This window comes from Parasteatoda tepidariorum, chromosome 4 (genome assembly GCF_982258835.1).
Source record: "Parasteatoda tepidariorum strain Cologne lab strain chromosome 4, Ptep-v5.0, whole genome shotgun sequence".
In the NCBI taxonomy this organism is placed as follows: Eukaryota; Metazoa; Arthropoda; class Arachnida; order Araneae; family Theridiidae; genus Parasteatoda; species Parasteatoda tepidariorum.
This window is the reverse complement of record NC_141758.1, coordinates 37,593,210-37,620,074: the sequence shown is the minus strand read 5'-3', so window position 1 is coordinate 37,620,074 and position 26,865 is coordinate 37,593,210. Positions and strand designations below refer to the sequence as shown.

General features: G+C 30.3%; 1 protein-coding gene across 1 annotated transcript; it reads left to right on the top strand.

Moving 5' to 3' along the window:
- Nucleotides 1-678: 678 nt before the first annotated feature.
- LOC107448300 (uncharacterized) lies at nucleotides 679-25,518 on the top strand. Its single transcript, XM_016063441.3, has 6 exons — nucleotides 679-820; nucleotides 14,290-14,443; nucleotides 17,505-17,582; nucleotides 18,246-18,313; nucleotides 19,866-19,934; nucleotides 25,278-25,518. The coding sequence occupies exons 2-6, from the start codon at nucleotides 14,326-14,328 to the stop codon at nucleotides 25,284-25,286; spliced, it is 342 nt and encodes a 113-aa protein (XP_015918927.1). The 5' UTR covers nucleotides 679-820; nucleotides 14,290-14,325; the 3' UTR covers nucleotides 25,287-25,518.
- The last annotated feature ends 1,347 nt before the right edge of the window (nucleotides 25,519-26,865 follow it).

Genomic DNA, 26,865 nt, shown 5'->3' with positions numbered 1-26,865 from the left:
TCAGCCAAAAAAAAAGCAAATCACTACACCACTTACCTTCGTTTAGTGATTACGTAGTACTCGACTGGTCTCGGCGTTAGTCTGTTACATAGTAATCAAAGTAGTATGTCAAAATAAAAATTAACAATTATGTACACGCTACTTTTAAAGTTTTTGTGAACACTTATATTATTTTTTTTACAATTAATAGTTATTAACCATCCCACTATTAGGTCTTGTGATCTAGAAAGGCGTGATTTGATGGTAATTGCCACTTGCATTCCTTTCTGCAGATTCCACGAAACCCTCCCCTGACCTTCAAGTTTGAAACCATTTGTGAACGGTCCCTAAACCTATTTAATTATTAAAAAAATTAATGCAAACGATAAACGTTTTGAAGATAACATGCAAATAAAAATTATAGTGCATTTTTCATTTCATAAAGTATATAGCAAAAATCTGTATTATGCACAGAATAAGGTTCTTTGAGAAATAGCAATTTAAAAGAAAGTACTTTCATAAAAGTTAAAAAAAAATTATAAATGGATCTGCAAATCACTTATTCAAATCAGCTTTACAAAAGGACACTTCGTCTAATTTACGAACAATTCTCATTCCAAGAAGCAACTCCAGAATAATTACTTTGTCCGAACTTGACCATAACATTGAGTGGACATTATTTTTTCCAGCGAAAGCTCTCTAAGTTGCACGACATTACTAATCGTTACTTTTTGAATAAAAACGCATGCGCTCTTGAGTTTAATTCATCCCCCTCCCCCTGCGTCTCGTATATTAACTTCGTTCTTATTAGAATAGTCACGGAACATGAACATGGAAACAGGTGAGTTTCTTTTCCCTTCTTTCATGAGTAGAGTTCGGTTACGGTTTATCGTCGGACTTTCCGGAAATTAATTTTGTTCTATTTTGATGATGTTGATTGATATGTCAATCATTTATTCGGTGATTCCCCCCATTATTGTGCACCCTAGAGGATATTAAATTTTTAATGATTATATTTGAGCAATATTTTATTTCTATTATGCAGTGAAAATAACAGATAAAATTGTTTAAACTTCTCTGCAAGTTTAAATATCAACTATTGTACCTTAAGCTGTTTAATAGTCTTACATTTGCAATTGTTTTTTTTTCTTCTTCTTTTTCTTTTAAAAGTTGAAATTATCTGTTCGCAATTGGTCAATGTAAGAAGATATTTTATAATTTTAGTATGAAATGCAGCCAACATCTAATATAAATTTTTTTTCTTCCTTTTTGAATGAAAGGGCATTTGTAATAAATGGCTTTCAGTTTCTGTTATAGTGCTATTTTATAAAATCGGAAACGAATTCACAAGTTCGATTTTATTAAAGCTCCATCGTGTATATGTGATTGATGAAGTTAAAAATGCAGTTAAAATTCTTCTGATTATCCTCCAAAAGCACTGTAATTTCTATTAGAAAAATTAGTAAAAATTCTCAAAAACACACAAAAAATTGGTATTTTTGGAATTTGGAAATCAATGGCAAATTTGATAAGAAAATGTAAGATAACGACTCAAATATTGTGCTGTTGTTAATGTTTATTCACAAATACGGAGTACAATAAATGCAATGATGCTGTTACTTTTTAACAATACATACATTAATAAATAAAATACATATATAGGGTGTTCCGTAGCACTACCCTTAATACATAATTATTAGGTTTTCAAAAAAAGGAAGTTAAAAAGAGTCTAAATAAACACATTGAAACATTAAATGAAATTGGAAAAGCGCACAAGGCAGTAGAAACCAAATTTGTTTTATATAATAGAAATAAGACATATATAAAATCTTTACAATTAAAATAAGAATGAAAATATAAATGTGTCATCAGGGGACACACGCATTATAGGGTCACAAAGCAGCATTTGAACGAAGGAGATACAAAATCGCTATTAAAATTCTAACAAGCCACTAATGAGTAAAGCGATGCTGAAGCCCCTAAAACGTGCATGATTGTCTAAGGAAGCAAAGAGTTAAAAGAACGACCATCAGAGTCACATCCAAATTTCTAAAGGCATAAAATTGTTTTGGGTGTTTTTCATACCGCTTTTCTCACTAGTGATTGGACAGATTTTCTAAAAATATTGGGTAAAAGTACGTTATAATGAAAATTCATAGCATGAGATAAAATCGTAATTGTGGCGAGCTTTTCGTTGCAAACATATATTTTATACTAAAATAGCATTAAAAATATAATTTTCTTTTCTCTTCTTTTGAACAATGATTTTGATTTAAATTAGATATCCAAAGTATACTACAGGGTGTTTATAAAGTCCCGGACCCATCCTGATGTTTAATAGCTCATAAAATAATAAAGATAGATTAAAATTAATAACATAAATGGTTAGATAGACTCAAAAAGTTTCATGACCCTTGTCAATTAACTTCCATGTGTGCCCCCTTTGTTGCACAGAGAATATCAAGTCGATAGTCAATTTCATGCCAGATAGCGGCAAGCATGTCGGCATCCACAGAGGCTATTGCGGTTGTAATTCTGGCTTTTAGGTCATCAATGTTCGACACGATCCTCCTGTAAACATTGTCCTTTATAAATCCCCAAAGAAAAAAGTCCAGCGGCATTATATCAGGTGATCTGGGTGGCCTAGAAATTGGACCTCCTCGCCCAATCCATCTTTCTGGAAAATGGTCATTCAAAGAACTACGAACGATGATACCCCAATGAGGTAGTACACCATCTTGTTGCAAAAAGACATGCGGCTGAAGCTTTTCTAGTTGTGGAAATACGAAGTTTTCCTACATGTCTAAGTACACGACTGATGAGACCATCTTTTCTGGAAAAAAGAAAGGCCTAATGATTCGGTCGTGCACTAGTCCACACCACACATTGACCATTGGGGAATCCCTTTGTGTCTCACGGTATTCATGGGGGTTTTCAGATCCCCATATGCGCACATTATGGCGATTAACAATGCTAGAAACATGAAAGGATGCTTCGTCGGAGAACATTATGCGCTTCAGAAAATCCTGCCGCTATGCGTGCCGCTACATGGCGTGAAATTGACTATCGACTTGATATTCTCCGTGCGACGATGGGGGCACACGTGGAAGTTCATTGACAAGGGTCATGAAACTTTTTGAGCCTATCCAACCATTTATGTTGTTAATTTTAATCTATCTTTATTATTTTATGAGCCATTAAACATCAAAATGGGCCCGGGACTTTATAAACACCCTGTATTTTTGCCCACTAAGCTAAATTACGTAGCTCTGTACTTTATGAGAGGTCGAAATGCTTACAACAGAAACGTTTGAGCAACATGTTTCTAAACCGTGACTAGTTTTTGCAAGAAGAAAATAAAATGAAGTGCAATTTCTTTTGACATTGATAATAGTGAATACTGATTTTAATAGTAAGTTGTTTCATGAAGTGGCATAAGGGGACAACATGTGATCAATAAACTGCTCAGTGTTTTAAAGTGAACGATAAAAGTAAATAAATAATAAAGTTTAAAAAAAGCAGGGCGTTTTTTTTTCTTGTTAAAAAAAGAGCGATATCTTAGTCGGTGGCTGTCCTGAAATTGCTTATTAAAATAAAGAGGTTAAAATTGTGCGAAGGAAACGATGTTCGAAGATGTGTTCCAATTATAAATCTTTTTCTTACAATATTGCTCACTTAAGCGACAGAATTCTTTGTCTTTAACAGCCGAAAGCAGAATTCGAATCGAACATCCGTTTCTGGGATTTCTGCCTTAGTCATTACATTGAGAGACGACATCCCCTGAGCTACCGAGGGCAGTGAAGAATAATTAAATTTACAGCGATTACGTTTAATCGGTGTAAGAACTGACCTTAATTCTGTGACCCCCCCCCCCCTCTAAAAAAGGTTGTGTTCCGCCTTTATTAAATTTACACACTAAACATATCGTTCTTAAATTCAATGCATATATATATATTCACAATAGGTATTTTTCCCTCTTACGAAACTTTTTAAAAAGACACACAGTAGAGTACGATGCAAGATCCAAGCTAAATCATTATTTTGAAATTTTAGATTAATGCAGCAAATACACGTTTTGAAATTTTTAATTTTCTTTTCTAAGCTTCATTTTTATTTTATAATTTTATGGTTGACCATATCGAAAAGATTAAAACTGCCGCTATATATTAAGCAAAAAAAAAAGTAAATAAATAAATAAATGCGTACATTTCCATAACTCTAATATAATAAATAATTGAATGACAAGAAATTCCATGTCATTACGATTGAAATGTAACTAATCCCTGAGATTCAAGTTAAAAAGAATTACAATAAAGGAAAACATCTTCTTTTTCATTCTTTTTAATAGTTCTCCAAATCAAAATTTTTCTTGTTTGTTTAATTTTGACCCAATTTTAATCAGTTTTTTTTTTCTCCATCAGTTTGTATCGTCAATTTTTTGGTTTATGACTGTATTTTTAGTTTATTCAATTTTATCTTAATTTTAATCAATTTTTTTTCGTTAGTTTGTGTTATTACTGTTTTAGTTTATGATTCTATTTTTAGTTTATTTAATTTTGGATCATTTTATTTTTCATTTGTCAGTATAGTCGCTTTTTAGTTTACGATTTACGGCACTATTTTTTAGTATTTAAATTTCTTTCACTAATAGCTTGTGTGCCTCTAACTCTCAGTAAAGTTTTAAACTATATTTCCTATCTTTCCGAAAAGAATTGTTAGGACTTTAAATTAAACAAATTAATTAGCCTAAATATTTTTTAAAAAATCATTAAACCTCTTAAAAATCACCAGTTTGGCGAGACTTTGCTGCTTTGATGAAAATCCTAAAAATTAATAAATAACACTACAGAACTTTTTTTTTTCTGTTGCAGGAGATTTTTTTATAGATCTTACATGCTTTCGTACCGTTGGTTTTAAATTTACAATCAGTATATCACTCCAAGCTACAGTTAATATTTTTTTCAGTCTATTTTTTCGTCGAAATATGCAAGTTTCAAATCTTTACATCTAACGGAAGGTAACATAATTGCTGCGACAAACTTCTAGGAGAGTAAGAGCACATCATCAGGATTAAAATTGCATAGGAACCTTTGCCTTAAGATGTCGTCATACACCGCTAGGGAAGCTTCCTTATTACAAACTGGTGAATGGCGAAACTAGTGAGAACTGCTAAGTGCCTGGGTGACATTCCTACGCATGAATAAAAAAATGCTCGTTGATAAGACACGTCTCCGAACATGTAGAACAAATGGCAAGATAATTATGGCAATTAATTTTGGTAAGGCAAGTACCATCTGGCGAAATTATTTTTCAAACAAACGCGTGCACCAAGGTGGACTGCGTTCTCTTAAAGCTTCGCACCCACTTGTCTGCGGAAAGACGTGACGTTCTTTCTGGGTATAAACAGAAAATGAAGGTATGAACCGGTTCAGTCGGGAAGGGGGGGGACACAGGCGTAAAACACATTGCTGATTGTTTCTGCACTGATAGTGGGGGGCTTGGTTTGCTAAAGAGTGGCTACTCAAAGAAACTCTTCCTTCAAACGTGCCTGAGGTAGGATGCAAGTCCATGTGGGAACGGCAGCACGAAGTAATAATGTTTCTTCCTGTGCTTCTGAACTGTCTATAATAGAGAAACGCGCCTCTAGCAGCGTACGACGTCAAATATGTGTTTCTATTCAATTATAATGCTGATAACCCTAACTTCTCTAGAAGCTTGTCGCAATATTTAGGCAAACCACCTTGAAATATAACGTTTTTTTAAAAAAAAAAAAAAAAACGTGTACATTTCGACAAAAAATGTCATTTAAAAAAAATCTGTACTTTTAACAGCAAAACTAATTTCTGATTTTAAATCTCCACACCCGAATTAGGCAAGATGAAATATTTGTATAAATGTAACAACAACAAAAAATTGTTACACCGTGTATTTCTCAATTTTCGCATATTTTTTATAAATTTAAACACTACGGCGCTGTAGTATAACTTCTCAAATATTAAAAAAATTAAATCATATGCACTTTGCAATTTTTACAAAACTGTCTCTTTTCTCATGTTCTCATTTTTCTCAATTTTCATTATTAGTCAAGAGGGCGCTTTCTAAAAATGGCCAGCGAGAATTAACTGTTACGAACTTAGAACAGTTACAAAAATAGCCGGGATAGCCTGATTTCTAGGACGTTGGGCAATTGACCAAGAGGTCGTGATTTCGATCCTCGCTGGCCAAAGATTCCCCGAGTAGTAAAATGGTGACTGCTGCACGTTAAATCTGTTAAATCACAAAGACCGCCATGTTCCCATAACAAATCAATGCTTCTGGGGGTACCGAACTGAAGATTGGTCATTCAGGTTAAAATTACGATCTATCAACCGGATGTAGGACTATAAACGGACTGTGACGTATGTATGGCAGAAGTTGTATTCTTGGCCAAAGATGGTGCCACTGAAAAACAATAAACGCACCCCTTGCTTTAAATTCGCTTGTTTCACCAAGCAGGCTAGTTGGTATTCGGCAATTGTCTATGGATGGCAAGTGACATGAAGTGACTATGGAGGCAACAACAACGAAAACAGCATCTTTCAATGAATGAAGAGATAGAAAATATTCCTTAAGAAAAATGCAAAAACATTAAAACAAAATGGAATTTATTTTTTTAAAAAAAAGTATAAACCCGAGTTAATGAATTAGTTTCTAAAATGGAAACTGCGCTTTTAAGCAAGCCAAATTTTAACTCTGTATATAGTTAGTTGTAATTGTGTGGTCAGCAAATCCCCCCGAATTGTATTTTTTTTATTACAAGTTTAACAATAATTCTCAAACTGATTTGCAAGTGTCAAATTTTTTTATTCCTTCACACTCTCTGTACAATTTTCCTTATACTTCCATATTTTGAACTGTACAATTTTCATTATAATACTTCCATATTTTGAACTGTACAATTTTCATTATACTTCCAGATTTTGAATTTTCCAAGTTTTATAGTTTTTGAGCAACGAAACAAAATTTAACGTAAAACTGAACACCCAAAAAAGCAGCGGATTTTTTAATATAGAGAAAATATACATTGGTAGACAAGGGAATAAAAAAAAAATCTTTTAAAATTAATTATTTTTATTTTATTTCATTTTTTTTTGTTTATTTATTTGTTCTTCTTATGAAACATAATAAATACGTTCAGCGAGAGTCAGTGTTGTTGCTTTAAAAAAATGAAAATGTAATAAATAAAAATATAAAATGAAAATAATGAAAATAAATAAATAATATAAATATATAATAAATATAAATATATAATGAAAGTAAATAAAACAGACAAAAAGAAGAGTAGGAAAGTATTATTTTTCTACTTCATTTTATAATTATTACTGTATGAAATAAATACCTTTCTTTCCTTACCGTTAGTACACATTTAAAAAGCGATTCTTCAACAAACCTTATTTAAGAGTTCCTTACAGGCAGAGAAGTGATTTTTCCACTGTAATCTACGAAGAATTTATAAAGTAATTTTTCCTCATTAAGTAACTAATTAATATTTTGTAATGTTTTATTTTATTTTATTCATCGAAATACATTCTACTGTGCATTCAAATAATCATTTTTAAAGCTTCAAATTTAAATAGCTTTGAAAAATATTAAAAAATACTTAAACTTTCAAATTTATCGTTTTGCAACAATGTTCAAAGCTATTTTGATAATTTCTGTCAAAATTAATGTAACAATAGCTTTGAAAGTGATTTTAAAATATCTGCAACTTTCAAATGCAAAATTCGCTAGCAAGCTCAAAACTATTTTAATTTTATCAACAATAATTTGGTAACTTTTAAAAAAGTACTAGCTACTTTCAAATTTATAGTTCAAAAACAAAGTTAGAAGTAATTTTAATAATTTTTGTCAAACTTATCAATATGTCAATTGTTTTAAAAAGTGTTTTAAAAATAGTTGCAACTTTCAAATGCAAAATTTGTTAGCAAGCTCAGAACTATTTTAGTAATTTTATAAACATTATTCTTAAATTTGGAAACTTTCTAAAAAATATTTTCTACTTTCAAATTTATAGTTCGGAAACAAAATTAGAAGTAATTTTAATAATTTTTGTCAAACTTATCAATATGTCAATTGTCAAACTTATCAATAGAGTAGCAATAGCTTTGAAAGTGTTTTAAAAATATTTGCAACTTTCAAATGCAAAATTTGCTTGCAAGCTCAGAACTATTTTAATAATTTTATAAACATTATTCTTAAATTTGGTAACTTTTTAAAAAATACTAGCTACTTTCAAATTTATAGTTCGAAAACAAAGTTAGAAGTAATTTTAATATTTTTTGTCAAACTTATCAATATGTCAATTGTCAAACTTATCAATAATGTAGCAATAGCTTTGAAAGTGTTTTAAAAATATTTGCAACTTTCAAATGCAAAATTTGTAAGCAAGCTCAGAACTATTTTAATAATTTTATAAACATTATTCTTAAATTTGGTAACTTTTTAAAAAATACTTGCTATTTTCAAATTTATAGTTCGGAAACAAAGTTTAAAGTTATTTTAATAATTTTTGTCAAACTTATCATAATAGCTTGGAAAATGCTTTAAAGATACAGCTTCCAAATATTAAATTTGATAAGTAAGTTCAAATCAGAAATAGTTTTGTCAAAATTATTACATTATTTTAATAATTTTGTTATTTCAATAATTTTTGTCAAACTTATCATAATAGCTTGGAAAATGCTTCAAAGATGCAGCTTCCAAATATTAAATTTGATAAGTAAGTTCAAATCAGTAATAGTTTTGTCAAAATTATTAAATTATTTTAATAATTTTGTTATTTTAATAATTTTTGTCGAACTTATCATAATAGCTTGGAAAATGCTTTAAAGATACAGCTTCCAAATATTAAATTTGATCAGTAAGTTCAAATCAGTAATAGAATTTTTGTCAAACTTATCATAATAGCTTGGAAAATGCTTCGAAGATACAGCTTCCAAATATTAAATTTGATAAGTAAGTTCAAAGCAGTAATAGTTTCGTCAAAATTATTAAAATAGCTTTAAAAAATTTTTTAAAAATATTTCTAATTTTCAAATTTAAAATGCAGTAAATTGGTTCAATAGCGAGTTATATTTTATTAGCGTCTTATATTTTAATTCATAAATAAAAAAAATATTCCAAAATATTAGTAACTTAGTAAAGAAGGATATTTCGTACATAGAATTCTTCGTAAATTTACATGGAGGAAAAAGGATCACCAACTATCATCTAACTAAAGAACAACGCAACGTAAAATGTACATTAGGATCTATACTTAAGTCAATTTCAGAGACAAATTGCTCTATTCTAAAAAAAAAAATTCTTTTCATTCGGCTTCATTATATATTGCTTATTATATCTATCAATTTCAAAATATATTTATATATGATTCAAAAAAAGAATCACGGTGTTTGTTTATGTTATTGCCATGGAAACGAATAGACTGTTGAAGTTAGTCGACTGAAGGAACGAGAAATCGATACAGTTTTTATTCGTCAATAAAACTTGTTGCGATCGAAGCAATCACTTGTCTCTTTTTAGTGCCATCTTTTTTCATAAGGTTATTTATATGTACGCAGGAAACAATTATCAGCCGACAGTCTTTTTATAGTTTTGAATACAGTAAGCAAACCATTATCCGCGGAATTGATTGAGTTAGGCGACTGTTCTGGACTGTCACAAAAATGTCAACTGAATTTGTTTTAGCGTGTTAAAGACAAGTTATCATTAATTTTAACAACATTTTGTCAATTAAAGTAAAAGAAAAAAAAAACTTTCGCATATTCGATTAAATTATCTTCATACAGAATCTAGACAGAAAGTCTAGGAACAGAACATATCTAGGGACAGAACATAACGCGGCCAAAAACTTTATCGAACAAAATATCTTGGAACAGATTATCACTCTGATAGAAATCAAAATATCGACGAACAACGCATCATTCGGATGGAATTTTTTCCTAACAAAATATCTTGGAACAGATTATCACTCTGATAGAAATCAAAATATCGACGAACAAAGCATCATTCGGATGAAATTTTTCCCTAACAAAATATTATGGAACAGAATATCACTCTGGTGCCCGCCGTTTATTAAAATCACATTCGTTTTATGCTCTTTTGATTTTATTAAGCGGCTGATTTTATTAAGAGGCGATTCAACATTTGAAAAAAAAACACATTTTTACGATATATTCTAAATGCACACACTTTAAAAGCTGAAATAGTGACCACATTAATGCTTTATTTTAACTAATTTAACTATTTTAATAAAGTAAAACCCTACATAAGATTAAATTTACAAAAGTTTTGCAAAAAACCGATCAATGGTTGCTTGAGGTGCAGTATTTAAAGTTAACTTTTCAACATCATTTGAGAGTTTATAGAAGTTTTTATAGTTTTCGATATTCCTCCTCTTTGTTCTAAAGCTTGCCGCAATACATTAAGTGCTTTTCTGACTTCCATTGAAGATGGCACTGATGAGTTTATTTCATCTTCTAAGTCTGATTCCTCCATTTCTTGATGGGAAATAACTTTGCAATTTTTGATGTCTGTAATAATTTCAGAATCAGATTTTTCTCCTGATGTTTGCAGGTTATTGTCAATAGCTACGTAACATGAAAAATTCTCGTCCATTTCATTTTCTTCCTAGCTGATCATTTCTTCGAAACAATTATGAGCCCCATCTCCATTGAAGCTTCACGTTGACTACATTTAGGAAGCTTATCATAGTTTTGCAACACTTCGAATTTATCTTTAAGACTCAAATCCTTCCTTTTCGGCATGCTGATAAAATTTAACACCAAACGAACTTAAAAATGATATGTGCTCTAACTCTAACTATAATTTACTCAAACGGCTTAAATAATATGGAACATGAGCACAGACAGTTTTTGGAAATCTATTCATGTTCTCTGTTAAGATAGATAACAAAAGAAACTTCTCTCCCTTCTATGGTTCATTCAATAAAAAGTAAGATAAGAATTCGATCCCCTGTTGAGTGAGATAGGTTTCTCCAAACTTCATTCAAGCCAAGGAATTAACATTGATAAATTGATTTCTATGAACTCGCCGCTTACCACCCACATTTTTCCTTAACTCTTACACTATGTATATCACAGGAAAGTGCTAACCACACCTGTTTCACATGTTTGTGAGTAACTGTTGCTTTATCTAAAAATATTTTTAAACTTCGAAAAAATAAAATTTTATAAATAAGAACAAAAAAAGCTGGAATATTGCACCTTTGATATATTATGTAGTCAAAATTTTGATTTTAAAAAACGGCGGCATTGATTTTATTAAAGGATGTTTTCAACATGTATTAATATTGTAACGATTCGGTTTTTGCCGATTTGATTTTATAAAGCGGCTGATTTTATTATCCGGTGATTTTATTAGCGGCGGGCACTGTATCTATATGAACAAAACATCATTCGAATGGAATTTTTCCCTAACAAAATATTATGGGACAAAACATCACTCTGATAGAAATCAAAATATCGGTCAACAAAGCATTATCCGGATGGACTTTTCACAGACAAAATATTATGGGACAGAACATCACGAGAACAGAATCTTTCCCGGACAAAATATCATTGGCAACAACACTCAGACAAAATCTTATCCGGGCAAAATATCTTGTCACATGAACAGAAAATTTCTCGAATTAAATATCTTGGAGCAGATTTTCACGCAGACGGAACCTTAACCGGTCAAAATATCACGCGAGCAGAATTTCCCACCGCCTAAACATAGTTGGACAGAATATCACGCGTAGAAAAATTTTCCATACAAAATATTATAGGACAGAACATAACGCGAAAGAATCTTTTCCGCACAAAATTTTTTTCGAGACAAAATATCGCTGAGCAGAATTTCGTACTAGCAAAAAAAAAAAAAAAAAAAATTCACGGGATTGAATTTCACGTGGAAATAAAATTTCAATAAAAGGGATTCGTGCAATTTTATTGGACAGAACATCACTCAGACAGAATCTGTTCCGGATAAAATATCTTGTGACGGAGTGTCACGTGGACAGAATCTTAGCGAGACAAAATATTTTTGAACGGAACATCACGCAGGCAAAAACTTTTTCAGGCAAAATATCGTGGGGCAGAACATTACGCCGGAAACTAATTTTTCCAAACAAAATAAATACCGTAAGACTGAATTCAATCGAACATAAAATTATCCCGGGATTGAGTCTCAAGTAGAAATAAATTTTGTAATACAAGGAACTTCATGCAAATAAAAATTTCCAACAGTAAAATCTGCTGTAGAAGGAATATTAGCCAAGTTTTTAAGTACCATTAACCGTGAGATTTTGTATTTTTTTATGTATTCAAACTTTTGAGGAATTTTCATCATTCAGTCTGAAGTTATTGTTTAAATTATAAGGAGCAAATTTGAGCAATCTTATAAAAAATATTATTAAAATTGGTAAGGAAAAAAGTGAATTGTAGCTAAAATTATATTGTTCTGGACTATTTTACTGTATATTTTATTGATTTTTTGAATAAAATTTTTTTTAATCTAAAAAAATCAATTGTTTTTAATTAAAAGCTCTCATTGAACATTTTGTAGAAAATTTGAAAATCGATACATGCACCAATGAGGCATAAATGCAATTCAGAACATAAACATGTTAAATGTCTTCTAAGGATTATTTTCCTATCAAGTTTAGTTATTTATTGAGTCAATGAACATTTTTTACTGAAAATTTTATAGCCTAAAACAACACATTACGAAGGGTTCAAGGAATAATTATCGAGTTCTATTTTTCTTGCAAGTTAAAAATCGATTATTAAAATCAGTCAATTGTAGAAGATAATTATGCTGCGAATTCGCTTACAGCAGATTGATCACGCAATGGCAAAAGTTTTACATCATTGCAGTGAGTGTAGAATAATGCAGAGAGATATCGGAATGTTACAACCCTGAAGTCCATCAGCGAACACAATGAGAATGTCGACTTATTTTTTTTAAAAAAAATTCTGTTAAATTAGCTTTAGCTTTGGACACTTTCAAATAGCACAAATATTAGATAATTTTCTTGCATCTCTTAAAATAATCGCTATTAAGAAAAGAATTAGTTGAGAATGGGGTGAAAAAATTTATAAAAATTAATTGGCTAATTCATTCTAAACATTTTTTTATGAATTTTTTCAATAATCTTTTTTTTTTAAATTTAATTTTGAAATTGAGTGTAAATTGATTTCACCACCAAAATTTGTTTCCGAAAAGTAGCCACTACATTTGGAAAGTAATCTGTTATTAGTACATTAAAAAGAAAATATTGTAGTTAACTATAATTGCAATAAAATAGTGGCGTTTGTGGTAAAGTACAAGAAATTGTAGTTTTTCCGACCACTGGCCAGGTATAGTGCGACTTTGAGGAGAACTACTTCAAACTAAAAGTCTGTGGTTGTCTGTTGCTATGGTAACAAGCGAGAGCACATCTCTAATGGGGGTGAAATGGAGGAAAGATGGTGTCCATTGGTTTACTTACGTCCTAACTCTATTGGTTTACCCTCGCCCAAAACTCACTCCACAACCCTATTCAAAGTGACTTTTCCTCGTTACCATAGTAACCGCCACGACGCAAGAAGAATGTCTGGAGGAGTTCTCCTGAAAGCCACACTATATACGACTAGTTCAACGGTTTGCATGCAGTTGGACCAGGTTTACGCCAGGTTCAAACACATTGCATGCAGAAGTGAAAAAATGCCAGGGACAACCTCCTCGATTACTCGCTTCTTCTGAAGAATGCAATCACAAGTGGGATTTTTTTTTTCTTTAGATGAAAGTGTATATATAAATATAGTATTCTAAATCTAAAATTAAAATTATTTTTGATGTAAATGTAAGCACAAAATGATTTATGGTAAAAATGTATTATTTCCATAATATATTATTTTTCTTAAATACAGAAAATATTTACATTTAAATGACCTAAAAATGGGGAGCAAAGACTGGTGAGCGATTGCAAAAGATATACTTAAACAAGACTAATGAGAAAAAAGTGGTCGTAGCGATCCAAATTAAACTGCGTCAGTAGTTTCGGGGGTTTCGAATGATAGCGAGCAAGAGTGGAGCTCCCGAGTACAAGAAAATCAAGTTCGATAATTTGAAATTCGATGATAGCTGCTGAAAGAGTACCAAATTGGTTAATACGAAGAAAATGTCAGTTACCTAATTTTTTTAATATGTATCTTTGCTCTTTATTACTTGTTTATCTTTGTTTGTTCATCTTTCTACTGTTTGTCTATTTGTTTGTTTATTTTTCAGATATGACTCAGATAAAATAAGAGGTTAAAAAAAAATATGGGATGTGGGGCCGCAAAAAGCACAGCTGATGTGGCTGCACCAGGAGAGGAACCCATTTCATGCAGTGTCACACAAATCAAGGATTTGGCGCCTCTAGAAGTATCTGATACAGGAGGTAGACATTTTTGATTAGTGAAACATTTAACATTCGAACTGTAATATTTTCCTAGTTTTTGCTACTCTGGAATTGTCATAAATCACAAGGTGTCCCGAAGTGATAGCTTTTATTAGGGAGATTTGGCACTTCTGCGTAGCATCTCGTTCGTTCACGTAAAGTGCGCAAAATAAAAAACAGGCCACCCTGAATAACTTTTGATCTAATGATCGGATCTTTACGTTCTAGGACTCAATCTTTAAGATAGGAAGAGGCGACCTCAAATATGCTAATTATACAGTTTCGAAAAAGTCGTGTTTTTAAAGCTAATTTCTCAGGAAATATTTAACCGATTTTGCTCAAATTTTGTTTTTTGCCCTTTGAAATTACATTCTTTAAAATGATACAAAACATTGTAGACCTTGGAATTTAAAAGTTTTCCGACTATTGTTAAATGAAATAGTAAAAAATAATAAATATTTTCTAGAAGTTATATTCTGCATGGAATTATCTTTGTATAAACGCATGTTACAATTGTGTGCAAAAGTTTTTCTATTCGCTTAAGAAATTCTCGAGGTATCGTGAATCACGCAAAAAGTAAGGGGTTCAAACTTTGGATCGCTCCCTTGACCGAATCCCACTTTGAACATAAGTGGAATTTATCTCTTTATTCTAGGTGTCTTGAGTTATTAGGGTGACATTGACCCAGCTGTATGTTGAAAACCAATGTGCCAAGGTGATTATTAGAAAATTTCGGTACATTAGGCACTACGAGTCTTATTCTCTTTTTTTTTAAAGAAAAATAGAATGACGATATTTGTTTTCTCGAAGAAGTGACAATAGTTATTTTGTCACTTTGACGAAATTTTCGTTCGAAGCATAATATCAAGAAACAGTTTCGTCAAATACGAAGAAATTTTCGTGAAATTTAAGTATCCATATTTTACAGTGTGTGAACCTTGGAAAAATATTTTTCTATCAGTGAAATTAACTCTTATTCAAAGTATCTAAAATGAAAATCTAAAAAATAAAGAAAATGATAATAATAATTTGCAGTATGTAGTATTATATAAAATATCATACGAAACGTAGTACAATATAGAAAGTGTGTAACTCAACAGCATGTTGATTTTTGTACAATATTTATAACTATGAACCTTATATAAGGATAGTAAAGCATTTTATGTCAATACATGAAATGGTAGTGATGAAAATATTAATTAGTGCTGTGAATTCCGAAAAAAAAAATTCGTGTCCAATGTAGACTCCCTCTTAACTGGCATTCGTTTAACTGAAAGAAGAAGAAAAAACTATTAATCGACAGTTTTAAGTAAAAATAATAACAATAAACGAACAAATAAATAAAAATAACAAATCCAACTTTTCCTCAAAATGGATGTTGTACGGAAAAAAAAAAAAAAAACTAGGTTTTATTATTGGAAAAGCTGGCGAATCAAGCATGTAAGTCAGCTTATTCTTTCGTGGATGACTCTCATTGTGTGCCATCTCTTCACTTGCTTTGCTTATTAATTGTTGAAATTATTTCTTAATTTCACCACTATTTGCCATGCTTTTTTTAAAGCATTATTTTGATTGATTACACTTGTTCATACCAATTCAACCGTTTCTTTTTTTACTTAAGTCTTCCTTTTTGATTTCACCCTTTGGCAAAATGGGTCTTGGTTTGAATTTGATGTCGTCCTCACACTTTTCAACTAGAATAATCAAGAGTAATAATAAACAGTGCGCATGCGTCGTCATTGCATGCGTTGCTATGGCGACAGCTGCTGTTTGATAATTTTTTTAGAATTCTTTTTTTTTTTCACTTTTAATTTTGTTATGCATTAAGTTGGTGAGTTTTACTATTATTGTTTTCATAAAAAATACATTGTTGTAAATTCGATTTTTTTTTTTTATAATTTGTGCGTTTTCCTTCTTTTTAAAATTCATATATTATTGTTATTAATTATTGTACCAAACATTGAGTTAGAATCAATGTCTTACAACTCCAGAAGGAGTGCTATGTTCTTGAATAAATATCAGTGATAGTTTTTCATTTCACTGATTTAACTGGATTTCGTTTGACAGATCAATGCATGTTAAAATGGAGTCTACTTTAATATTTTGCATGTTAGTGTGGAGTAGGATCAAGTAGTTCTGGAGTTTATTTCTGAAACAAAAATGGCGTAAGGAATCATAATTTCGGTATTCCTAAAATCACAACTTCAAATAAATAAATAAAAGTCTAAAAAATTGTTTATGCTTTTGTAATTGTTGGTAGACATGTCGTCGGTGAACCTTTTATTCTGAGCATAACAGAAAATTCATGTTTAAGGAAACGGACATGGAATTTGATTCCATCTTTCAAACTTAGGAAAATTTTTCATTTTTAAAAGAATGAACTAATGGATCAAAATAAATTCGCAATGTGATGTCATCCATTTAACTAAATCACTTAGTATATTTTTTAAAACTAGTCTTTTTTAACAAGATATTAAAAGTCTACAGTTAGTTTTACAAGGTTGTCATGGGTTCTAAAAATTTATATTAGAGGTATTAAATTAACATTGTACGAATTTATATTTTTGTTTGAGACCACTTTACCGTTTAGAGTTCTGAATACGAAGGGGTGTCTGAAAAGTTACGTGGGTAATATATTCAGCCATCCAAAACCAGAAGTCTGAGAATTTGCTCCTTAGTTCTAACGTTTCTGTTGGTACCGTCACTATTAATTGTTGATCTCATATTTTTTTTTTTTTTCAATTTACTTTTGAAAAGGATTTTAAAACATTATATATTAAGAACAGCGATTGAGGTGCATCTCGTATATGAGCATACAAAAAAAAAATTTTTAAGTGTTTGATTCAATTTTCTGCACTTTCATAAAAATTAATAAGCAACGCAAAGGAAAAAATTTTTTGTTTAAATATACAGCTTTTCACATCTTTCCTTCTTTTGCAATGCATGGAGGTTATCCACGAATCTTTTGATCCTACTTCACAACTCAACTCAACTAGGCTGAGACTGCATAATTTTTGTGCAAATCCCGATCCTTATGTTGTTGTCTTTTTTATATTCCAAGCTCATCCACCAGAAAAGGAACGACGCAAACCTATAAAACAACTATTAACATTACCAGGACTGATACCAGAGCCTCCTGGTGAGTTAGAAATGAAATATCAATTTTAAATAATTAAGCCGAGTGTGTGAAAATCAAAATGATGCCTTCTGTTTTAATATTTGTAAACTTACAGTAGCATTCACGAACAAGTTTTAGTACCCTAGAAAATGCAATAGCATTTTGCGTTTAACCCTGTATCGCCCTAAAAATTGCTTTTTAAGTCAAAAAATGATTTACTCCTCCATGAAGTTTTTGCTTTTTTCCTCTAATGTTTTAAGTTTTTTATGAGATAAAAATTAAAAATAATTAAAATATTTTAAAAAATCCTGCGTGTTGCATTTTTTAAAATATTGTAAATTAATAAATATCAAAAACTACTGTTTTATAACTGCAGAATATACATAATATTTAAATGCTTTATTTGTTAACAGATTGATAACAGTTTTTTAAATAACAGTTTTAATAGATAAATACTGGTAATTTTTCTTTTTCTTATATAATAAAATTTGTGCTTATCCAAATTATCTATGAAAATAGTGCATTCTCAAAATTTCTTCATTTTTCTAACAAAATCAAAATGCAAATTCTAAAATATGCTTTCTTACACAATTATTCTTTTTAATTAAAAATAATTATTTTAAAAACTTTTCTTGTCAAAGTAGAACACTTTTTTTAAGAGTTTCTCCTTGGCTTGCATTTCAGGTGCTGAAGTTGATGAGATGAGAAAAAGAGAGAGCCTTATTAAAATGCATCCTCCTAAAAGACCACAGGTACGTTTATTCTACAACTGTGCAAATCAAATGCACTTATTAAAAGTAAATTTTAACGAAATTAAAGTCGTACTTTGCTTCAAGAAAAATTGAAAAGAGAAATCGGAACTTTTTTTATAACATAAAACACATAAATAAGCCGAAAGTGCAAACAGCAACAATTAGTTTTTCACTAATCTATGTATGTAGAATGTTTAACTTTACTTTATGACCGACTTTGAACAGTCAACACATGTTTGGGTTGGCTATCAATGTTCAATTATATAATAGCCTTGTAAGTTTGAACTCAAGTCAGAACTAACTAGCCTTCGTGTTGGATTTTTGTTTTGCTGGAGCTAACCCTCATTTACGTTATATGGAGATGAAAACCTCCATGTTGATACGAGGCTTTCCAATTCACTCCTGCTGCTTTTCTGATTACATCAAATCACTTTGTAAGGGGTCGTTTAACATCACGTGACCTTTCAAATCACAGGTGCTGCTTATCTAATTGCATCAGATCACCTTGTTTGTGGTCGTTTCATGCCACGAGGCCTTCCAATTTACACGTCCTGCTCTTCTAATTACACCAAGCCTCTTTGTTTGTGGTCATTTGATGCCACGAGGCCTTTCAATTCGCACGGGCTGCTTTTCTAATTGTATCAGATCACCTTGTTTGTGGTCGCTTGATGCAAGGAGGTCTTCCAATTCATACGTGCTGCTTTTTTAATTACATCAGACCATTTTGCTTGTGGTCGTTTGATGCCACGAGGCCTTTCAATTCGCACGGGCTGCTTTTCTAATTGTATCAGATCACCTTGTTTGTGGTCGTTTGATGCAAAGAGGTCTTCCAATTCATACGCGCTGCCTTTCTAATTACATCAGATCACCTTGTTTGTGGTCGTTTGATGCAAAGAAGTCTTCCAATTCATACTGCGCTGCTTTTCTTATTACATTAGACATCTTATTTGTGGCCGTTTGATACTATGGGCCTTCCAATTCACCTGTGCTGTTTTTCTAATTGTATGAAACCTACTTGTCTGAAGTCGTTTGACGCCAAGAGGCCTTCCAATTCTCACCTGATGCTTTTCCAATTGCATCAGATCACCTTGCGTGTGGTCGTTTGATGTTACAAGGACACGTCTAAATGTGCTGCAATTCCAAGGATTGGGGAATTAGGAAACTTTAAACGCCTAGATATCCCGATGAGGTTTACAATTTGTTGAAACTTATCCATATTTCCCACTTAAGGTCATTTTTCGTATAGTTTTTTCTAGAAAAATTCCATCGGACATAGCACTCTCGAATCAGCTTACACTGTTTTTTTTCCTCTTAAAAAAACCCCTCTGAATATGGAGGGGAAAAAATTGAGTCGTTTTTTAATGTAATGCCTAAGCGTCATTACTCTTCTTCGGTGAAATCTTTTTCTCCATAAAAATATAATTTGCTCTTATTTTTTTATTAATTTATAAAATGCAAGTTATTTAACTCAATTTGAAACAAAATGCAAATTTTAAGCACAATTTTTTTTATTCAAGTAATCTTTATTAAACTATTTCCAATTTCTTTACAGAGACTGGAAGCGGATTTAGGAATTCTTAAAGCTAAGTCATCTGAGCCTGAAATACAAGAAACAATTCCTGTAAGTTTAGAAACCTTATTTAATTTATTTTTGCAAATACACAATTTATTTTTAAATTCCCTTATGATCTCAGACTAACTACAGTCGGTATAGCATAGTATCTATACCCATATAAAACCAGAAAAACTCGTATTAACAGACATCACCACACAAAAATCCCCTGGTATAAAACTACGACTCTGAAAACGAAATAAAAGAAAAGGCCTAGTAGAGTTCAGAAACTAAGGTAAGCAAACATCCACAAATCTTGAGAACAGTCCACGAATTGCATTGATTGTCCTCAAAAACTTTCAAACTCTTTAAAGGCTGAAAATGTTCTCAAATTTTAACACGTGGTCTAAAATGTTCTCAAATTTTTCCGAAAACATATTTTTTTTTATGTGCAGTAAAATATAACACAAAAAAAATCAGAAATATGCCATGTTTTTTTTTATTTTTAGATAGTTTAGTCTTACTGCGAATACAAACGAAAAAGCAAAAAAACACCTTGTTAAAATTAGCAGATAAAAACGAAATACTCGTCTTAAAAATAGTTTAAACAAAAATAAATTTTTTTTTATTTAACACAATATTATAAAATATTGCAAAACTGTTTAGTAATGAAATCAAGTTTGATGAAGATGGTTCTGTACCTGACATTAGTTATCAATTAAAAAAATAATCTTCGTTGCACATGTAAGTTAATATTTTCCAGAAATACGTGGTGGCCTCAAATCGTAAAATTTTTCCGAGGACCTTCCGCTGATTTGTTCTCAAATCATGGTTTATTAATCCGGTCACCTTATCAAAAACAGTACTAGTAAGTACAGTAGTACTTAAGAATTATCTACATTCAAACTGCAGGATCCTTCTAAAATGTTACGTTAGGAAATTAAAATCGGTAACATGAATCAAAGAAAAGATATCCTTAACAATTGTTACTTATTCGCAAAAAGTCTTTAAAAAAAATCTTTATTTTGAAAGAATTATTTGAATTTACTGATTTAGTTTTTGCATTTAATGTCTGTAAAACCTGTTTCACTGCGTATGTTGTTATGCGGCCGTGAAAGCAACTTCAACCCTATTGGAATCAAGGTTGCGAAGTGAAGAAAAGGAAAAATTTGCTCGATTTCAACTCGGTTCAATTACAAGTTAGATTCCGTAGATTAAAAGAGGGGATGATTTTTAACTCATGAAAATTATTTAGTCAAATAATTATGTAAACAAAACTATTTCTCTAACGAATATTAGGGCGATTATTTAAATTATTACTTAACCCTTTGATGCAGATGGGCACTGTTGTCTCTTATGTATTTTTTCTGACTCTATAATTAAAAGTAAAAATATATTTTTGGCACTTTTTAATAATAAAAAACAGTTTCATAGTTAATAAAAAATATCTGCTGGGTTATTGGAATTATTTTTGTACTAAAATATAAAATCTTGATTTTATAAATTTAATGATGAGTAACTGTTTCTCTTAGATCTAAATAAGTGTAAATAAGTATATTTAAAAAAGTTTGGAAGTGAGCCGTGTTTGGAAGATTTTACCTTTAATGCAAACGCAGAAAAAAATTGGTGTTTCGTACAGTATTTCATAACCGTAAATGATTAAAATGCTACCTGTAATATTTTTCACTTATTTTGACCAAAAATTATTACAAAATAGTGAAAAAATTTTAATAAAAATTCTGGGTCACAGGGTAACCACACACAATTAATCACATTTGAACATTTTCGAGCTTACGTTTAACCAAACTATTAAAAAAAAATATTAAACTTATTGATAATTTTAAATTAATGAATTATAAATAAAATGTCTTTTCATTTATTAATTTCAAAACCAAATTTATTTAGCTAAGTCACTAAGTTAGTTAATTTTAAAAAAAATATAGGTGAATGAATTTAATGTATTATAGGTGAATGAATTTTATAATAAATTCCTAGTTCATGAATATTCACAAAACAATTTTTGTCTCACGACATTTATATATATGAGCGTGTATGTGAGATATCCTTATAATGGCTTTAAAATTTATTACTTCAACCGCCATGTTATAATACAAATTTAAATTAAGTGCTTTTAACATTAATCATGCATAAAAATTATCAATACATAATTTGAGATTAGCCATAACTTAATAATATTAATACTTTGCTGGGATTCAGAAATTTTAATTGAGTATAAGTCGAGATCTCAGAAAGTCGGAAGGGGGAGTCGAACATTTCAACTACCAACTCCTCAGTTCTGATTGGAAAATAGCTTAAAAAATAAAAGAGAATTATGTTATTAGAGCTAGTTCATTTTGGAATATTTTTTATTACGGAAACAAGTGTGGAATAATAATAATAAAGCATTTGAAACATAGTAAAATTGAGAAGAGTTTCTAGAAATACAATTTTTAAAAAAAACTCTTTCTCTAAATCTTTCCTAGAAATACAGTGAACACTTGATTGATCGGTTTGCCTTATTTTGCCACGATTGCCTTAAAATTAGAGCAATCTTGGAGTGCAAGGGATAGAGCTTTCTCCTTTCAATGCAGGTGACCGGGTTCGAATCCCAGCGATGGCTGGTCGATGCGAAATCCACAACCGGCTCGCACCGACCACAGTGCTGACGTAAAATATCCTTAATGGTTGACAGATCATGAGTTATAGTCCCCTTGCCGTCAGGCTAACAGTGGGAGGTTTTCGTGATTTTACTATCCGTAAATGTGGGTTAGTTCCATCAAAACGTCCTCCACGAAGGCATATTTCCCTCAAAATTACAAGGCTGCGGAGTTGAACATTGATAGTGTATGTACGTGATTAACACTAGATTGCCCAAGGAAGTCATTTTGACTGCTTTTTAATTTCAATTAGAAAAACAATGATGACACAATTTCTTAGAATTTTGTGACTTTTATAATTATTTTTATTGGTGATATTTACTAATAATTTGTTATGTAACTCAAAATAATATCAAAAATATTAAAAATTAATTTTAAACAAATTTCTTTATACATTAGTTATTCTTTCACAATGCAGTCATTTTGACTGCTTTTGGGCAATATAGGTATTTTAGTCTTTCTAGTGTTAATAGTGTATGTATGATAGCAATGTATGAAAGAACTGTTTTGCCCTTCGATTATGAATTAGTATATAAAGATGAAAATAAATTGAGAAAAAATTGAAGTAAAATTTTATTTCACTTTCGTTTTAAAATTTAAACTTTGTTAACACTTAATCATTCGAAGCGAACATTATTACATTCTAGTAACAAAGAAAACCCAATTTTAAAGAAATATTTCATAGGTGAATGGCAATACGTCGGATTTCGTTGATTCCTATTAAGTAAGCTTATTCCTCTGACTCTGAATAATAAAAGTGTAACAAAGGAAAGACACTTTGTTACCATGGTGATCGGTCACTAACTTTTCGGGGAAAGCAAAAAAAAAGGAGCTCTTTTTTAGCATAAAATGTTCTACTTTTCTCAAAAGGGTGTGTAAATTTTCTTTTAACATTCATTCACCTGCTCAGATTAATTTCTAGCAAAATCAATTTATGTCACGTGGAATTCGGGTCAAGTACAAGGAATAAATCAGTGTTCTTTCTTCTTGTTTCATACAAATTCTTTTTATTTTATTTTCATGTTTTATAAAGTGAGACTTATTTCGTTACATACATCTTTCGATTTTCTTACCTCGGGTACAGGTATGCCGTCATAGTTTAGCGCAGGATAACCAATTTCAGCTCTTGCTTCATTAAACTATAGTCAATGCAATTTCATTTAATTTTTTTTTCCTCTTTTTATTTTGTTTAATTTAGAATTATAACTAGCGCTGTGAAAAATTTAGAATTTTCCTTTTTTGTTTATTTTTATTCTCAATTTTTTTTTAAATTTTATATTCTTAGAATTAAAAATAGGTGTACTAGAATTTCCCGTTTCGATATATATATATATATATATATATATATATATATATATATATACATACACCGAAGAGCCATTACATTATGACCCATTGTTATAGATGGAGGGTGGTCATAATGTAATGGCTCTTCGGTGCATATATATTCGCATAAATTGTCACCTATCCAATCTAAACAATACGGGATGCTCCGTAGACTACTCTCTATAAATTTTTTTAGAATTTTTGAAAAGAATTGAAGTTTAATAAAGTATACACTTTACAGAATTCCCAAATTACTATTGAAAAATCAGAAAATGCAAAATTAAAAATATAAAATCCAGTTTATTTGCCGGATAAAACTTTGAAGTTCTTCCATTAATCACCTTTCAACTCCCCCTTTGTTTCTTCCGGCAATAAAACAAGTTTTAATGTTTTCATTCACGTTTTTATTCAGTAGTAATTCGTTAGATTTTAAAAGCATTTCGGTTTTTTCCTCGCTTAAAAATTAATTATCGACTCCAAGTTCGACAATGATTCTAAAAATATATATATATAAAGGGTGCTCATAACAGAACACCTTGCAACTGCTTAAACACTTACAAATTTGAACCGTTTAAAACTGAGTTTTCAGGTCTACGTGCAACCAGTTGAAATAATCTTTTCGTCATTAATGCAGAAACTTATAAGTTACCACTGAAGCTCAAAAGTTGTTAATATGCACATCACCTATCTAAACTGTAGAGTATCTAGGAAAATCCGTTAAAGAGCAGAATCAAGAGTTTTCCATAATTTCCCTAGGAAACGTGTTCAGTAATGGTTTTAGTATCAAAGTTCATTCGCATTCTATTGTTTCTCCATTCCATTAGCTAATTTGTTGATTGTTTGATTATATTTATTGACATTATTCTTTAGATATTAAAAAATAATTTTTTTCTTCTTAATTGTAATAATATTTTAAATCGTTTGATTATTTGTATCATAGTTTTCCAAGAGAATGATTCTCTCAACCAATGAATTGATTGCAGAAACTTTATTTTTTAGATAGCAAAAAATAAATAAATGGAGAGTAAATTTAAGCATACAGAAACATTGCTGTTGGTTAAGTAATTTTAGTCGGTAATGTGCAGATTAGTTAGGTTGTTTACAGATTATATAGGTGGTTTACAGATTATAAAGGAGGTTTAAGAAATGAAACACTTTTTTTGCACTTCAACGGATCACCTCAGTTAATCTGCATATTAGCTAGATAATCTGCTGAATAACTGATATCCACCCTTTAGTGGTAATATATATACAGAATGTTCTCAAAACACCTTCATTAAAGTGAAGTTTTTAAATAAACAATAACCATTACGTCAAATATTGGCAAAAGTTTATGTATAAGTATTAAGGGAGGTGTTTGGAGAACGCACTGTAAATTGTATCAAAAACTTCATGTATTAATAAACGTATATAATTTTTACAATTTTAGGAAGAATAACTTGCATTGGCCAATGGAATTCAGATTTTATTTAGGTTCTTCCTGGTGCCTGGTAACCCGCAGTTGAAAAGACAATGATATATAAACGAAGATGATTTTGTGGAGTTCTTTGTTCTTGGGTGTATCTGCGAATTATTTTATTGTTAATACTTTTTTTGTAAAAAAAATATGTGTATACTTAATTTATTCCTAATCATTTGCAGAGAAATAAACACTCACTGTCATATTGTCATGATTTACCATTCTTTCATATTATTAGGACTTGACTTATTCTTCATGTAAGGTAAATCAGATTTCATTTTCTTAGCGAGGGTAGCTGGTTCGAAACTCGGGCGTAATTCTGAAGGTATTTTTGTGCTGTCCTTCTCCTTGTCTACTATTTTTTTTCTCTATTTAACAAAGGCATATATGCCGTAATTATGTAATTCAGCACAGAAGCCTGCATGTATGTGTGCAATAAATAAATAAATATTAAGAAAGAACCTAACGAAAGGAGGGATTAGTGATTTGCTTACTTTTGCTGACAAATGAGAGGAGGGGTATGAGGGTGCTTACATAAAACATTAAAATCACGTTATTTTTAAAATGTTTGTTTAAAATTCGATAAATAAATTATACTTGGAAAATTTCAAATTTGAAATCAAAGTTAAGTTATGGGAAAGGAAATGTAGAAAAAAACATTTATTTAGAGGTTTATTTTAAAGGTCAAGAGTTTCACTAACAGAAGGAAAACACGGAAGATTCCTAAAGAATATATTCTGCTCAAAAATTTATGAAATTAATAAATTATGAATTTAATTTAAATTTGTTTTATTTATTTATATTTTTGCTGAGTCATATCGTTTATTTGAATCAAATTCTACATTAAAATTTTTTTTAGATTTCTGTAATCAAGACATAGTAAAAATAATGGAGAAAGGAAGGTTGTTGTGACTTTCTTCGGAGAGGTTTGCGATTTGTTTACTTTAGCAGACAAAATTATAAAAAACATGCATTCCTAATATTTGAATGACCCCTTAGAGGGCATTTATGAATCACGTAATCGAATTGGGGATTTTTGATAAACGGTTGAGTACAATCACAGAGGGGTGGGGCATATCCTTTTTAAAATCACATGTACTATTTCACACTAATTATTTTATTAAAATTATGTGTAAGGGAGATGGCATAAAAAATCTAACAGTGGCTCGAAAAGAGATTATGTAAATTTTTATTTATAACAGCTTTTTACACATCTTGCGCTACGGGTATCCTCAGGGTTGTTGATTTAATCAATAAACTTTTTTAACAAAAAAATTTACTTATTTGATTTAAACACTTGATTTATTCGACATATTTGATTTTTTTTTTTTTAAAAAAACTTAAAACAGACTATTTTTAAATAAATCATGATCTTTTCAATTGTTATGATTTTTCAAATATATAAAATTTATGTAACATATTAATAATTTTTATTTCTTTTTAAAAAAGACATAACTAAATAAAAATTACTAAACACAAATTATAAATGTTTACAGACTAAAGATAAAGAATCGTGTATATATACTTGTAATACATATCAGAAATTATGTTAATGGCA